This window comes from Stegastes partitus, unplaced genomic scaffold (assembly GCF_000690725.1).
Source record: "Stegastes partitus isolate 25-593 unplaced genomic scaffold, Stegastes_partitus-1.0.2 Scaffold931, whole genome shotgun sequence".
Lineage (NCBI taxonomy): Eukaryota > Metazoa > Chordata > Actinopteri > Pomacentridae > Stegastes > Stegastes partitus.
The window spans coordinates 58750-75068 of record NW_007578662.1 but is presented as its reverse complement, the minus strand read 5'-3'; the positions used below and the strand labels follow the sequence as shown (position 1 = coordinate 75068).

The 16319-nt window shown below is 41.0% G+C and overlaps 1 protein-coding gene across 1 annotated transcript; it reads right to left on the bottom strand.

The window, feature by feature from the left end:
- Window positions 1–1953: 1953 nt before the first annotated feature.
- Window positions 1954–15309, bottom strand: bin2b (bridging integrator 2b). Its single transcript, XM_008294029.1, has 12 exons — window positions 15175–15309; window positions 13313–13393; window positions 11914–11968; window positions 11342–11436; window positions 9637–9732; window positions 9427–9534; window positions 9258–9343; window positions 8730–8805; window positions 8542–8624; window positions 6049–6703; window positions 4308–4400; window positions 1954–2466 (listed from the first exon to the last, which is right to left on the bottom strand). The coding sequence occupies exons 1-12, from the start codon at window positions 15265–15267 to the stop codon at window positions 2353–2355; spliced, it is 1635 nt and encodes a 544-aa protein (XP_008292251.1). The 5' UTR covers window positions 15268–15309; the 3' UTR covers window positions 1954–2352.
- Between the last annotated feature and the right edge of the window lie 1010 nt (window positions 15310–16319).

The following is a 16319-nucleotide window of genomic DNA, read 5'->3' as shown; positions in this document are numbered from 1 at the left end:
TGAAGTCATGAAGTCATGGCTGGCACAAAGTCACATTAACACTGAAATTCATCGATGAGAAATAAGGAAAATGTTATTCTTAACTTTAGAAAAGCTCGATTATAATTTCTCTTCAAGGTAGTCGTTTTTCTCAATCAGCAGTTTTTCAACACTTTTCGTGAAATAAGAAGACCTTAAAGTAATCTGACAAAATGGGAATTACAACATCTGCTATAGCGTGAGCAAAGGTTCGTTTATCACCTTTTTGTGGTTCTTATCACAACGCCCACAGGTTTCAAAAGCTCCACTTAATCACACAAACAAATAATTCCTCCCACTATGTCTGCACTGTCAGGGTGATAAACGTACAGATCTAATCAGAAGCTATCCCATGCTATCCAGATGTCAGTCAGTGTCTTGGTTCTGTCCACATTGCCCTGAAAATGAACTTTCTGCAATTTTCCTTTAATCAGGTGACACCACTTCATGTTTTGTTGCTTTGACTGAAAAGTCTGAACAACTATTGGATGAATTGTGGCTGATCCAGATGTTCATGTTGCTAACAGGATGAACTCTCATCACTTGGCTGATCCCTTCATCTGGCACTATTATCATGACCAAAGTGTATATACACTTTAATAAAATACTGGTGTATGAGGTATGTTACATGCCACACTATGATGGTAAAGATGGCAAGACATTAACTTAACATTAGTGTGCACGTTAGCAACATCATAGGCTGTGTCTTCAATGATTCCTTCATTCATTCCTTCAATACTTTCTATATAATAGACACATTCCACTGAGGGATTGTGTTAGCAGATAGTGGCGTTGATACCAGACACCACTTTTTCATTCCCTTGTTATTAGAGAATGAAAGAAAAAAAAACTATAAATACAAAATATAAATGTGGAATGGGGCTGGCGCAGTGGTTAGCACTGTTGCCTCGCAGCAAGAAGGTCGTCGGTTCATGTCCTGGTGAGGACACCCAGGATCTTTCTGCGTGGAGTTTGCATGTTCTCCCCGTGCAGCGTGGGTTCTCTCTGGGTTCTCCGGCTTCCTCCCACACAGTCCAAAAACATGTTGAGGTTAATTGGTGATTCTAAATTGTCCGTAGGTGTGAATGTGAGTGTGCTTGGTTGTCTGTCTCTAAGTGTAGCCCTGTGATAGACTGGTGACCTTCGACCTAAGTCAGCTGGGATAGACCCCAGCCCCTCATGAGCCTAATGAGGATTAAGCGGTGTATAGATAATGGATGGATTTAGAGTCAGTGTGAGCATGTTGGCATGCTAAGTTAGAATACAGCAAGAAAGTATAGCCACCCTGAAATGCTAAAGACTCTGGACAATTTTGTGCTGTCTTAACTTGAGGACAGTGAATGTGGAGTGGCAGACCGGGGTGATGGTTCCCATGTTCATAAAGGGGCACCAGAGGGCATCTTTCAATTATCAGGGTATCACACTGCTCATCCTCCCTGAGGAAGTTTCATTCGAGTGCTGGAAAAAAAAGACTCCAAGTGCCAGTCAAACCTTGGATTCAGAACGAGCACTGCAGATTTCATCCAAGCGGACCACCTCTTCACCTGTGCAGAGTTGCTAAGGGGTCAGGACTGTTTTGAGTATCGATATTCACTTTAGCTCCACACAGTAGGACTGTCAAACCAGAGGAAGTAAGTCCCAGCTACCTAAGTTTTAATGCCAGACAGATCCCTCTGCTATAAACTTCTCACAGTCAATCAGTCATTGTGTCTCAGTTTCCAGGTCTTGACAATATTTTCACATTCCTTTCGAGTGAATCATTGTGGCTCTTTCCCAAGCTCTGGCTGTTTATCTGCAGGCTTGCAGCAACGATTTCCTTTATTTACAAAATGCAAATCCCACTGACATCTCTCAGAATGGGAAATTTGTCCCACCAGCTGATAAAATGCCATCATATGAAAGGTTACTATAATAAAATGTTACACCAGAACGACATCTTCGTTTATTTTGAACTTTATTAGGAAATTTTACACACGATTATAATATCAGCTTAAAAAGATTTTTTTTTGTTTCACAGTGTCTAATGGAGGGATTTTAAAAACATACACACAAAAAAAAGAACAAAAAAAATACTGTAGAATTTCCAAACATCTCTTACAAAATGTCCTGCAGCTCAAAAGCATTTGTTCCACAAGTTGCGACATCGTAACACGTGGGACTTGTGCTCATTTGTTTGTTCAGCTTCTGCGCCCAAAACATGTGTGTTCACTTCCTCTATGTGTGTGTGTGTGTGTGTGTGTATGTGTGTGTGTGTGTGTGTGTGTGTGTGTGTGAGTCACCCTAACTGCATGTCAGAAGAAACAACGTGTGACAGACCGAGGAGTGACTATTGGCTCATTCTTCCTGAACGGGCTGGATGAGCTTTTCCGAGAAGGTCCCCGAGTGATTTTCTAGATCCCGGTGCTGGTTCCAGCTCTCCTCCCTGATCCCCGTCACCACGCCTTCCTGCTGCGAGACACAAACAGTAAACACATGTAAGATCTTAAGGACGCGAGCCCCACCCGCTAATCAGATACTTTGTGAATGACTGTTAGAATTCACTTGCGGTGTGATTTTTCTGATCTGGCAGATAAAGAAACATCTGGATCCATATTCACAAAGTTTTTGATCTCATTAGGAAGCATAATAAATGTAACTTAGAAGGATTTTCCTCCTTTTACAGAGCTAAGCTAAGAGAAGGGAAAGCACTGACCTGTTGCTATGGATGACATCATATTTCTGAATTGCTTCACACACACATAGGCCTGCAACAACTAGTCTGTGTCAGCAAGTGTGAAATAAATCAATAAACAATACATAAGGGCATGAAAATGAACTAGATACACAGAGAAGTTAAGGATTGTAGTAAAAATTAAAACAGAAATCTCTGTGCCTTCCTAATTTTTTCTTCTGGCCTTGTTGAAGGTCAGTAATTTAACGCCAGATGTGCACAACATCATCAAAAACATCAGCAATACTTCATGTGAGTTAATTCTGGAGGATAAACGTGCACTATTTGAGCACACATGGAAAACCAGATTACATGTAGTCGACTCAAGCAGCATGACGTGCACTGCAGAGTATCAACGGTAACTGTAACCCTCCTTTTAAGACTAATAGGCTATTCATGATATCTCTGATTAAAGTGGAAATACTCATGTGAAGTAAAGCACCACCAGACTGCCGAGAGGATAACAAAGAATCATCCTACATGCAGATTTTTAAAACAATAACCCGGTGAAAAGGTTGTAAAGCAGTCGGTGGTACATAGCGCCACTCAGGACAGTCTATTTGTATTTCTTTGTGTATTTATCTGGAGCTGAATCAACACGGAAGTGGCGATACATTTGGATTGTTACAAAATGCCTGCTTCACATTTTCCAGCAGAACAAACCTGCATGTCTATGAGAAACCTCAAAAATAACATTTATGGACAATTAGCTAAAAGTGTGTTATTAAGTGTACAAAGCCATGACTGGTGTTTCTATTATTTTGTCTATGGGTAGGCTAAATATCAGTAACACCTCTCTGCACAGTTGCATAAAGTTCAACAGCCTCATTAACTGCATTCTCCAAGTGACCATAAACTTAAATCAACTCTTCTGCACAGTTAAAGTAAAAACTGAGATTTTTGCAGCTCAGTCTGCGTTTCTCAGCTTCTGTACAGAACATGGAACCTTTATGTACAATCATTTACATAATGGTTTAATAATAACTGTTGTGTGTAGAAACTGAGGTACAAGGTTGCACTGGTATGTATCTGGAGCCATGTTGGAGCTCCTTTTAGTTCTGAAATGTTTTGTGAAACACGTTGAGGGAAAAAACGTGGCAGTATTAAAGTCAGGGGTCACGCAAACTTTTTTCTTTTTTGGGTGTTTCTTCTAACTCAGCCAGTTGGGAGCTACCTTTAGCCTCAGGATGTTTGGTGAACATGCCTCCTGAGCTTAGAACATCAGAATAAGAACCTCTGCAGAACACGAGCGGACCGTTAACGCTCGTCCTAATCCTAACCACGTGTGACGGCTGTGGAACGTCCACTCGTGTTCTGCTGAGACCTCCACTTGACGTTTCCTGCTGTCAGAATCGTTTTATCTGCAGTGCAGATCTCTGTGACACATTTTTGCCAAGAGGAAAAATAAAAAAATCATCACTTGTCATGAAAAGCACATCAGCTGCAGGCTGCACATGAAGGGCCTCAACAGCGAATGCCTCCAAACTGCTGGTTTTAACGACACATCGAGGTCACAGGATGTGTGTAATCACGGGAAGTGAGATATGCTTTACAAGTACACACACACACACACACAAACCTCTAGTGTGCTGGCGAGCACCAGGATGACGTCTCCCTGTTCAAACTGCAGCAGGCCTTCGTCAGACGCTGCATGGCTCTCTAGCGCCACCCCCTGGTGTAAAGCACAGGTTGCATTAATGCAAACTTCATACTGAGCAGCTCAATTCCCTTTAAAGTCTTTGCTCTAAAGAGTGAGTTCACACAAATGTTATAAATATATTCTTACAGGTTGTGACATGATTTGTGAGATCTCTTCCAACCCAACACAGGTAAAACATTTTATTGGTGGTTGCAGATTTTTAAAAAAAATGACACTCAAACAATTCAACAAAACTTGTTTCTCTAAAGCAGATCATCTCTGATAATCAAGATTTGTTCAGAAACACGACGTGTAGAAACACTTTAGGAACTATTTCTTTATTACAAAACGTGTTTCTGAACAAATGCAGAAATGAGTATCTCAAAACTTTAACACATTAAAAATAAAGCAATCTGCATTATTTAAATAATAATGTATTTATTTATTTATTTATCTTTTTTTTTTTTGCAATTTGGCTGAATCAAACCTTATAATGTAACTCAGAGCTGTTTATTTGCTGTGGTTCAGAAACAACTCCGCTCTGTGCAAAAGCAAAGTAAAGAAAACAATGTGTGTCTCATTTTTCTACAATTTCTATTCTGAAAGCATAGTTATTTATTTATTTGAATTTTTTTATTCAACCCTTATTTAACCAGGAGAAAGCTCATTAAGATTAAAAATCTTTTTCAAAAGCGTCCTGGACAAGACGGGCAGCAGCACAACTGACAGACAGACAAGGTCACAACAGCATCCACACAGACATCACACTCATGATACATGGTGAAATACAGGAATAAAGGAAAGGGGATTTCTGAATATTCATATTGCATGAATTTTGAGTTTGATCTAACCAACTTTAACTCTAATACAATCAGATTCCAAATAAAATAATAATAATTGTGGATTAAGTGTAAAGTCTGTCCTTGAAATCTGATATCTGTCCATTAGTGTCATTGACCTATAAAATGATGATTTTCTTTAACTTTGTCTTATTACATTAAAATCTTTCATTCTTTTTATTTAGTGTATTCTATCACATTGTCAAAGATTATGTACAAATAACATCCATAGAGAAAGTAATGAATCTCTGTATACAGAGCCTTGTTATTAAGATGACTATATCAAAACAACAAACATATTAATATAGCTGTATTGTGCTGTTTTTCAGTGTAATATATACATTAATTCTAGCTAAAGTTTGCTTTTTTATTACTCTGTAGTATTTAAAATACACTTAATTGAAATCAGTAGTGTTCAAAAATCTGTTCTAGTTCAAGTCTGCAGACGTAGAAGCATCATAAAGAAAACGTCTCTCTTTGCTCAACAAAGCTGCAAAGAGAATCTGTTTAGCTTAGCATACAAAAGAAAAGCAGGGGGCTGGTTGTATGTTTCTGTTTGGGTTTAGATTAAATAAAATGACTGCTGAGGAGGCTTTGTTTGGTGAATTTTAGAACTTTTTTTTTGCTGAAAACAGTCATCTGCTGCAGCTGAGAGCAGCATTTAGGTAATAGGAGTGGTGAGTGTGAACCAAAATAATAAAGCTGTGGCCACATAGCTAAACAGTGGGATAAAAGGAGGTGCAAACTCAGCTAATAATTTTGTGCAGGTTCATCAATATACTGTTTTAATGCTGTCATTTTCAAAACATCACCTGTAGCTGCTTGAAAGCATTGTTGTGTACCTTATATAGAAAGCCTGGTGGATTGTGGGAACTGGAGTCTTCTTCTGACTCAGGATTTGAAGATGTTTCCTCCATCCCCTCTTTCTGATCAGCAAGTAAAGGTCTTTCTGTGGACCGGAAAGATCGGCGAGGGGCTGGAACCGGTGGAGGTTTGGTCTTGGCCTCCTCTGATGGTGAATCATTCACAGCATCTTGTTCAGGACTCTGTGGGGCGTTGCTATCTCCAGAATCAGACGGACTACTTGCTTCCTGACTTGCAGCCTCTGACTTCAGCACTCCCACCCCCGAGTCATCCGACTGGTTTGTAGCGAGCTCTGCTTCTTCCTCAGCTGCAGCCGCTGCTTCCTCTGGACCTCGACTTTCGCTGCTCCCGTCACTGCCCTCGTTGTCACACACCGACTGCCTCTTGGGTGTGTTGGTGCCGACGGAGCTGAGGTCAGAATCTGATGAGCTGACACTCTTAGATGCGGCACTGCTCTCTTCTGGCGGGTTGCTTTCTTCAGAGATGCTTTGAGTCCGTTGGACAGGGGACGAGGGCGCAGCGTCTTTTCCATTGGAATGGATGGAGACGTGGTCGGCGGGGAAAGCTGTGTTGCAGGGGATGGGATTGGAGATAACCAGGGACTTCCTCTTCTTTGACTTGCTTGTTGTGGCACTGGAGGAATAAAAGTACTTTCATTATCTCTGACTTAGTTTTTAGTAATACTCCAGCATATGGGACTGATTTGGCTAAAAGTCTGGGTACAATTCTAATAAAAAATAAAAACACACAAACACAATTTTCTGTGAAACAACTTGAAACCGACAGAACTAACTGGCACCCACCACTGTATATTCCACATTTAATAGAGCAGATATATTGCTTTTCATATTCAACAAACGGCTTTTCATGAGAATTTCTGCACATCTTAGCGAGTGGTTTGACTCTCCATTAGCACACAAGTTGATTTTGTGCTTCTTTTCGCTTCTTTTCAAAGAGGTTCACTTAGACCAGGGGTGCCCAATCCTGGTCCTCGAGAGCCCCTATCCAGCATGTTTTAGATGTTTCTCTCTTCCAACACACCTGAATCAAATGATCAGCTCATCATCAAGCTCTGCAGAAGTCTGATAACGATCCTGATCATGTGAATCAGGTGTGTTGGAAGAGGGAAACATCTAAAACATGCTGGATAGGGGCTCTCGAGGACCAGGATTGGGCACCCCTGACTTAGACTAAGATGAGCTCTCACAGCAGATCATAACAGAACGGCTCTACTCTTTCTGTTCATCCACTGTTTGTGGTTTTAGATGTGGTTTCATTTCCATGTTGGAGGAGCCATGACCTCTAACTGAGAGAGGCCTCTCTGATAAAATGAGTTGTTTTGCTCTAGAGGCCTCCATAATCTTCTGATTTCACTGTTCCCTCCACAGTGTCAAGGCAACCTGTGCTTGCTACAACAAAACAGCCTCATAGCACAACTTGGCCTCCTCCATGGTACACTGTTGGGAGGGGAAGTTGAAAGCTTCTTTTTTTTCCTTCAGACACTGGTCAGCTTGTGTGAGTTTTGAGTTCTCTATCATTCAAACTTCTGTACAGTTGGGATCAGCTTTCCTTCTTTTGCTCATGTCCAAAGAGGCTGGCTGCAGTTTCATTGCTTTGTATTACTTTAAATCAGACACAGGAGTTTAGAACACCATCAGTCTATTGTCAACTGTTTTAGTGAAACATTTGCCTGCAGGAATTGGGGTGCGGTTATTAAAATGGATTATCCACCAAAAACAAAAAGCAGAGCTGCTTTATTGCATGATCCAAACATTTGGCAAAACTTGACATTTTTAGCATGTAGCTTGCTTCCCAGAGGTTGTTGTTGTTTATCATGGTACTGTGGATTTTGACAAACTGGTACATAGAGGAAAGGAAGGAGAAAAGCTGCGTGAAATGTGCAGCTAATAGCAGGCTTATATGTGCAATCCACATCCAGTGGGTCAGACTACAGTTGCATGGTCCTGAAATGTTCTAATAATATGTGTAATTGTGGTCAGATGAACATCAGGCAGCAGTCTTGTTCTCTTTACCTTGATCATGCATGTCAATCTGTTCTTAGTCTTATCCATGCTCAGAGTGCTCTTTACAAAAATCACAATCGGTACTTTTCTGCTTTTAAATAGAACAAACTAATGATAAGATACTAAATGAAAACAACATTCCACTTGAGTTATCACCACAATCCATTGACTTATCACCTCTTCTAGTTGGGCTCAATCATTTCATTGACGTCTTTGTTAGAAGTTCTTAGTGGAAAAAACAAGTTCATCTCTTTCCACAACTTCTTTGTATTACTCCAGAGCAACCAAACAAAACAGCTTTGAATTGCAACACTGTACAGGAAGAATGAGGCATTGTTTAAATCAAACCTAACTGCACCGCTTTTGGCAGCGTGTGTCAATACAAGTCAAGCCATTTCTTGTTGGGAACCACAAAAATGAGGTCATGTTTGCGACATAACACTTTACCTGTTCAGACCCTTGATGATGAAATTTTTGCCCGAGTGCTGAGTCTCCAGTTTCTTCATCACATTGTACAGCTCATGATTCAGCTGTAATGCAAAGTGCAACATAAGCACACAGGCGACAGTCGATAGTATTTAAAGATGCAGTTCTAAGAATTTTTTTACACCATTAAATACATCGTGTAATCTTACCACGCTCATTTCTTTATAGAAGACGTCTCTGAGGTTGGATATGTTTTGGAAGACGGTCACGTAGCAACCTATCCGACTGCAGGGACAAAGAAAGCAGTTTGACACTCAGCTCATCCACATGACACAAGTTCAAGTTGAGTTATGTTGTCTTATGCAGACATTGTCTCCATTGTTTTTCTAACACAGGCAAAAAAAAAAGGCCTCAAAATAATAAACACTAAAACACTAAGTAGTGCAAAAACCTAGTTTTCTGGATAAATTATACATTACATTTTTGTTCGACTGAGAAATTGTGAATGTAGTTTGTTCACTACTTCGTTTTCTTTAGGATTTCATAAACTAAACACCTGACAGATTGAGAAAATAATGGATGAAAACAATTGTTAGTTGCAGCCCTACACATTCCAACAAACCTCTCACTTATTCTATGTTCCGCATAGTCCATGAGCATCTTGTTAATCTGGAATACCTACACATTTATTCATCTAGTTCCACTGAAATCCCACTAATTTATGTGCTCAACCGTACCTCTGGTAGAGAACAGGCAGCTCCTCTCTCAGCTCGTTATTTATTTCTTCAAAGACATTCTGGGATTTGTTGAACTCCTCTTCTGCCTGTTGGAGATGATTTGAAAGAACTTTAAAAGCACATATATCAGCTACTAATGCATACTTCTGTGTACTTTGATAGTTCCTACCTTAGCTATTTTGGCTTCATCCTTTTTCTTGGCACTCTGCAGAGCCTCCAGGTGATGTCGTGCTGAATCGTAGTCCACCAGTTTGCGGCCGCGCTTAGCTACTCGTTCCTGAAAGACGGGAAAAGAAAATCAGTGTGGTGGCCTTTGAGCGTCTAAAACAGACATTCAGCTTTGCAGAAACTGGTTTGAATTTGGAAGCCTTCAGGTTACCTTGACTTCAGGGAACTGGCTTGTATAGTTCTCCATGGTGCGAACTATCTGGTCACTTAGTTTCTCCTCATAGTCGTTCCAGAGCAAGTCTTCACTCTAAAAGACACAATTGCAGTCAGTGCATCTGGAAAAGGGGTTTTTGACTCCTGGAAAACATTATCCAAGCCACAAACATTGTTTCGGCCGGGGACTGTCCCACAAGGAAGTATATAAATATGAATGCTGTTTCACAATAAGAAAAGTTTCACTGACCTAAATTACATAAACTGACCAACAAAGACCCCTCATGTAAAAAAAAATACGGGTTTTTTACATAGCTTTTATATGCTGGAAGATACATCATGAGTGAAATAAGCAGTCAGCGTCATGGCTGAGCATTTCCATCTTGAAACTGCAGTGTGCTAATGACAGTCTCAAAAACACAGCTTCAGACTTCTGAGGTTTCATATGTAATAAATCTAAAGAACCAATCCTGTCCCTTGCAGGTTGGGGCTTTCTGTATCGTCACTCTTTTTCAGAATTGGCCTCAGCTTTCAACATGTTCGAATTACTCCAATATTACAACTTGCCATTGTGTAGCATTAAGTAGTTCTACATTATTTGAGCAGCTGTATATGAGCTGGTGTATGCGAGCTCTAGCAAGTGGTGGGCAGAGAGAGGCAGGGACTTCATGAATCTGCCCATTCTGAAGGCAAGCAACATGTACATCGAAGACATTACAGAGCAAGAAGGGATTATTTCCATGGAGATAAACTCTTAAAATGTAACTTTTATATAGAGAGATGACGTTTTACGGGTTAAATGTAAGTCTGGTGAGCAACTTTAGGGTCAACTTAAATCAAGATCTTAACTGTTACATTTACCATGAATGCAGGTTAATGCATACATATTTCATGACAGTTCATCATTTATCAAAGTTTGAATGTTTTACGGCGAAACATGTGAAATCACTCTAGGATATCGAGAGGGAAATCTCTAGAATGATTATTCATGATGGATGGATGGATGGATGGATGGATGGATGGATGGATGGATATATTTGAATTAAAATATTGGGATAAAAAATTAATTTGTGCAATGAGAAAAGGGTCAGTCACAGTGACAAACCCACATAGCATTACCACAAGATTCTGCCATTTTGCCATCTTTCAGCTCATTGTTTTGGTTTCACAGGCAGCGATTTTTGCTTTGGTGCCATTATTAACTGTGTTACCAGCAGCTGCAGACAGTTATTTACAGCCCAAAAGCTGATAATGATGATAAACTCCAGAAAAGCACTTGTTCAAAATTAAGCAAAAATTTGCTGCTAATCAACTTAAGAGTAATGAGCAGCAAAAGATATAGAAATGAATTATTACAGACAGACCAAAACAGAGATTGATTATCATACTTGAACATCTGTTTACTAAGATTAGCCCAGTGAACTTCATTTGTGATAATATCTCAAACACGTGTGATGGTCAGCTCTTTGTTCTGCCACCAACGGTTTAGTAACAAAGAGTAATGCAGCTTTAATATTTGTACCATATGTGTATAGTACGCCTGTTGACTAACTCCAGTCTGGAAGGTTTCCATGATGACCCCGATTTACCTTCATTAAAAATGCACAGTTGATGTGGTTGGAAATTGACCACATTTTATCAAACATGTGGCTCTCACAATGTGGTTAAAGCACATATTTGCAAAAAACTTAACACAATCATACTTCTGTAATAACAGCGAGGTCCTCCACTCCGTTCCAATCCGGTTCGTAAATTTCTCGCAACGTCTGGGAGAGCCTCTTGGAAGTCTCGTGCATGGCTGTGGAACAGGAAGAGGAAAGCGGAGGAGGACGAAAAAAGAAAATCTTAAAATGTAATCAAGACTCCATAAGGATCAATTCATCATCGAGCTTCTGCAGGCGCACACAGCACTGTGGTTGGTATTGTTTTTAGGGTTTGCGGCGCTGCTGCTACACCCACAACGAAAAAGGTCAGAACAACACCGGCTTCCTGATTGGAGCTCACAATGCAGGAGCAATAAGCTGACAACAACAGAAACACAATGGTTACTTGCTCATGAACCACATAAGCAGTGCTGCGTCTGCTGTTTTTCCACTGGAGGATTTTTATTTGTTCTCGTACAACCTGGCAACGCAGACAGAATTGCAAAAGTTGACACAGGGTCCAAGAATAGAAGAAATTCACTTCCCTAATTTTCTCCAGCTCTCCTGAACAAACAGCAGCGTTGTGTCAGTGCTGTGTGCCTGAATATGTTGTATATCTTCTCAATACCAACCTTTCACCGCTGCATAGTAGGCTCTGACGTCTTTAAACAACCTGCCTCCGTCGAGCTGAAGCAGAAGCAAAGAAGAAGTTTAGTTAAACTCCGTGTCACTCGGTAACAGTATCTGCAGCTGTGATCTTGTGCGTTATCATTTCCTTAACAACATAAAATGATTACATCAGTGTGCTTCTGTTGGACTGCAGGCTGCTCATATCTGCAGCGTAACTTTTTCTGGATCTATCCGCGTATGATCATAACACCTAACCGTCTGGCCACAAAGTTGAGTTAAAATTCAACACGAATCACAACATTTGATGTGGCGACGGCAGCGAAGTGAAAGCAAGCGTGTCTTGTCAGTGCATAGACTTCCTTCCTGTTGCAGCTTCTCTCTAACGTGTTGTTGAGTTTGAACGCTGAATGAGCTTTGAGTGAGTTAAAAGTGGGCTTAAAACGTTTGCCCAACAGAGGCGGCGGTGGCCACTTTGCTAAGAGATAATAATGACTGTTGAAACTTAGTGGAGCACAAGTAGAAATAAATCGTTGAACGGTTGCGCAGTTTCCTTTTGTGCAGCAACATCTAGCGCCTATCACTAGTGTGACCTGATGGCGGGGTGACTGGGGTGCATCCCACGTGGTGCATAAGACTTCAAACAGCGAGCATGATTCCCAGCCAGCCCGGACCCTTACAGCATGTCATTGCTGTCCATGTTTCTAAGGCTAAAATACAAAAAAAAAAGCCATCCTTTAAAATTTGCTGACATCAGCACATGAGTTAACGGTCACACCAGAACACGTAGTGCTGCAGCAGCAAAACTCCTGAGAGTAGTACAATTACTATTTTTCTGATTTCATTTACTAGATTAGATTCAACTTTATTGGCACTACATAGAGTTTAAGTAGTTTAGAATCTAAAAGCATGGTATCTACAGCATGAGACAGTATTAACCGAATGAGGAGTATGAACCTTCAAGTATTTCAGTCTCTTAAATGTGAGCAGGCCCTGTCTCACGTCTGAGGCAATGTGGGGTAATGCTGTTTCACAGGTCTCTAGGGGAGACATAATAAGCACTGCTTAAGCAGAATAGATAAGAAAATAACAGAGAGTCGCATCTCGTTCAAAGTATTTCCTGTTTTCAAGGCCAAGTCGATTGTCTCAACTTGTGTGGGTCGGCATCTCGATGCAACAACAGAAAACAAATCATCGTGGGCTTTCTTTCTCTCGTTTTCTGACTTAGCAGTAATTAGCAGGAGATTTTTGGTTAAGGGAGGATAAAGCGAGCTTTGTAATTATAAAAAAAGTGGATTAGAGGAAAGTTTTAAATTGACTTTAAGAGTCCCGCTGGGGGAGAGCAGAGGAGTGTGATTGTCTAGGGAGACCTTCCCATGTTTAAGCGGTTTCACGCTGCATTACCTGTTGTTTGTTTAGGTTCTGGAAACAGAGCTCAAACTGTTCGTCCTTGGTTTCCATGGTTTTGCCCAGTTTCTGAAGGACCTGGGAGAACAGAGTCAGAGTGAGTAAGTTTCATCAGTAGAGTGGCACAACAAAGTCTGCTTACAGGTGTTTGAGTCATCACATAGTTCCTCACAGGGAGCTATGTGACATTGGATAAGTGTTTCCTAAAAGTCAAATAACAAGTAATCTCACAACATAGTCAGACCATTCTGTAGCACTGACTGTGTAGAACGGTCTGGTTGCACCTTACTATCATTCTGCTATAGCAGGGGTAGAAAGCTCTGGCTGTTTCTCTTTCTTTAAACCAATCACAATTATGCTGGTTGGGGCTACGGACAGGATGCACCAATGGCGTTCTCTCAAAATAGTCGCAGGGGGAAATGTTTTGGTGGAACATTTGCACTGGAGGAGGCGAACACTGTCATTAAAACAGACAATTCATTGGGGAAAAGCAAGCACACAACTTTTTAGGTTGCTATTTTAAGGTTTATGTTGTTTCAGATTAGTCAATTACTAACAAGAAACTGCATTACAGAGAAGCGAAACTAGATTTGAGTTAATATAGAAACAGATTTGATATTTAGATACACAGTTGGTAGAGCAATGATCAGTTTGTATTTTAACTGTAAAATGTCCCACTCACTGTGTATCTTGGTCACACTTTAAAAAGAGGAAAAATCTACAGAAAAATATTGAATCAGATGATTTAACATCTCTTAGTATCGGTCAGGCAATAATATTGGATTTTTCAGACTGACACAGATAGACATACTGTAAAGATTTGGGACCACAATATGTACTGATCATCACATTTTACAGAGGAAATAAATAACCTGTCACCTCTCCTATAATATAATACTGCCCCAGCTGATTTACAACAACAGATAACTCTCTAGCTTTTATATTGCTGTGTCTCACCAACACCATGCACTATAATGGTATAAATCCGATGCATGCAGATGTTTGAAAACCTGAACGACACATTACATGGTCTTTAATTTAAAATTTCCTCATCATCCCATTTTCCACAGTTAAAAATAAATCTCAGAATCCCCCCAAAATAACCCTGCGAGTCTTCAGACTACATGCGAACTCCCGTAGCTGCTGTTTTTAGGTGGAGCAGTGAAAATCAAACAAGTCAACCACAAACTCAGTGAGACAGGCAAGCGAGGGGAAGTGCAGAGTCAGGAAGTGGCAGGTTTTTGTGTGTCCGCACACAGCTGCACACACCGCCGAACAACATTGTGTCGCTCAGACAGGGAAAGTCCGAGCTACTGCTCTAGTAGTGCATCAGGTTAACGGCCAAAAGGGGCAAATCCTTCACAGTGTAGACAGGTGAAAACACATGATGTGGTGGTTTACAGTCTAGTGCATTAAGGAGAGTGCAGAGAGGCAGCTGTGGCTCTTCATCATGAGCTCTGTGGGCCTGATTTCATGCCCTTACAACTACATGTAAACTAAGATAACGGTGCAGGTTCTACTGGGAAGGCAACAGTGGCTGTAAAAGGCATGATTCATGAGCAATTCAGACATTTTTTGATTTTCAAAACTCAACTTTTCAGTCACTTTCATGCTTCTTCTGAACCCCACAGCTTGTTAGCCAGTGTTTTAAGGTATCATTCATGTCTTGTTTTATCCCCAGAGACTGCCGAGAGTCATTCTAAGGAAAAGTCTGGGTCCCTAATGATTCTAAACCACCAAACAAGCGTGAATAAATCTGTCTCATGGGTTAGAAACCTCATGACAGCCATTGTAGGCGCAGCTGAGAAGTGAAATAGACCCAATGGGACTTCAAAAAAAAAAACTTTTTTGTGGCTCACCTTCTCCTGAGCTCGATTCAAAGACTTCTGGACCCTTTTGGCTAAGAATCCGGCTCCAGCCTGGAGGTTCGGGCCCATCTTGTTCTCTGCCATCGTCAGCTGTGTGTGTGTGTGTGTGTGTGAGCGCAGTCCGCCCCGTCTGCTTCCTCAGCGGCTCCGCTCAGCAGTTCAAGGCGGTGAAGGCGGAGCAACCAGCGGCAGCGTCAAGACGCGCACAGAGGCAGGAGCACCGGAGGGAGGAGAGGGAGGGAGGCTTCACTCCATCGGCCTGTTCCAACTTGTTGAAGGAATTACGCGGAACAGTTTCGGAGCAGACATCGTCGTACACGCTGTTGAGTAACTTCCCTCCTCCTCCTCCTCCTCCCACCTGCAGCCCGCTGAAGGTGGAAGTCATCCAGACTCACCTGAAAACTATGAGCGTAAATGACGTCGCTCCGATGACGCGGCCCTGAATCAGCAGCGTGACGTCGACAGGTGGGGTCGCAGCAGCGGAGGAGGATGAAGATGATGATGATGATGATGATGATGATGAGAATCAAATTAAGAATTATAAATTGATGTTAAAATTGATTGTGAAAGTGTCATAACTTACTTTGATCACAAAAATAAAGAAATAGAATTCATAATTGATTTAATAATTCTAATTGGCAGATTTCAAATTCACAAATTGGCAAGTATAAAACCAAATGTAGTTAAATCATCTATTGACTTTGAAGAACATATTATAACAGATATCACAGACTGCCACTTAAATACCACAGACAGCCTTGGGGTGTGACTGAATGAAATTAAAGTGCCACAGAGTGCCACTGAGGTGTGATCAACTACCAGTTAAGTGCTATCAAGTTCCACTGAGGTGCCACAGACTGCCATAGAGGTGCCTCTACTAAGGCCACTATTAGGATCCCAACCTTACTGAGCAGTGCTTCCTGCAGGGACAGAACCAAAGGGTGGCCTGAGGTGGAGGCCCAAAAGCAGGATTTTTTTGTGAAGTAAATCTTTAAAACCACAACTCATTACTTACGGTATTAAACTTAGTAAAATATTGTTTGGGTTAAATAAATCCTTTAAACTGTCATTACTTAGACAGAAAGCACCATTTGGAGGAATTAACTATGAAACTAAAAGGCATAGTGGTATAGTAT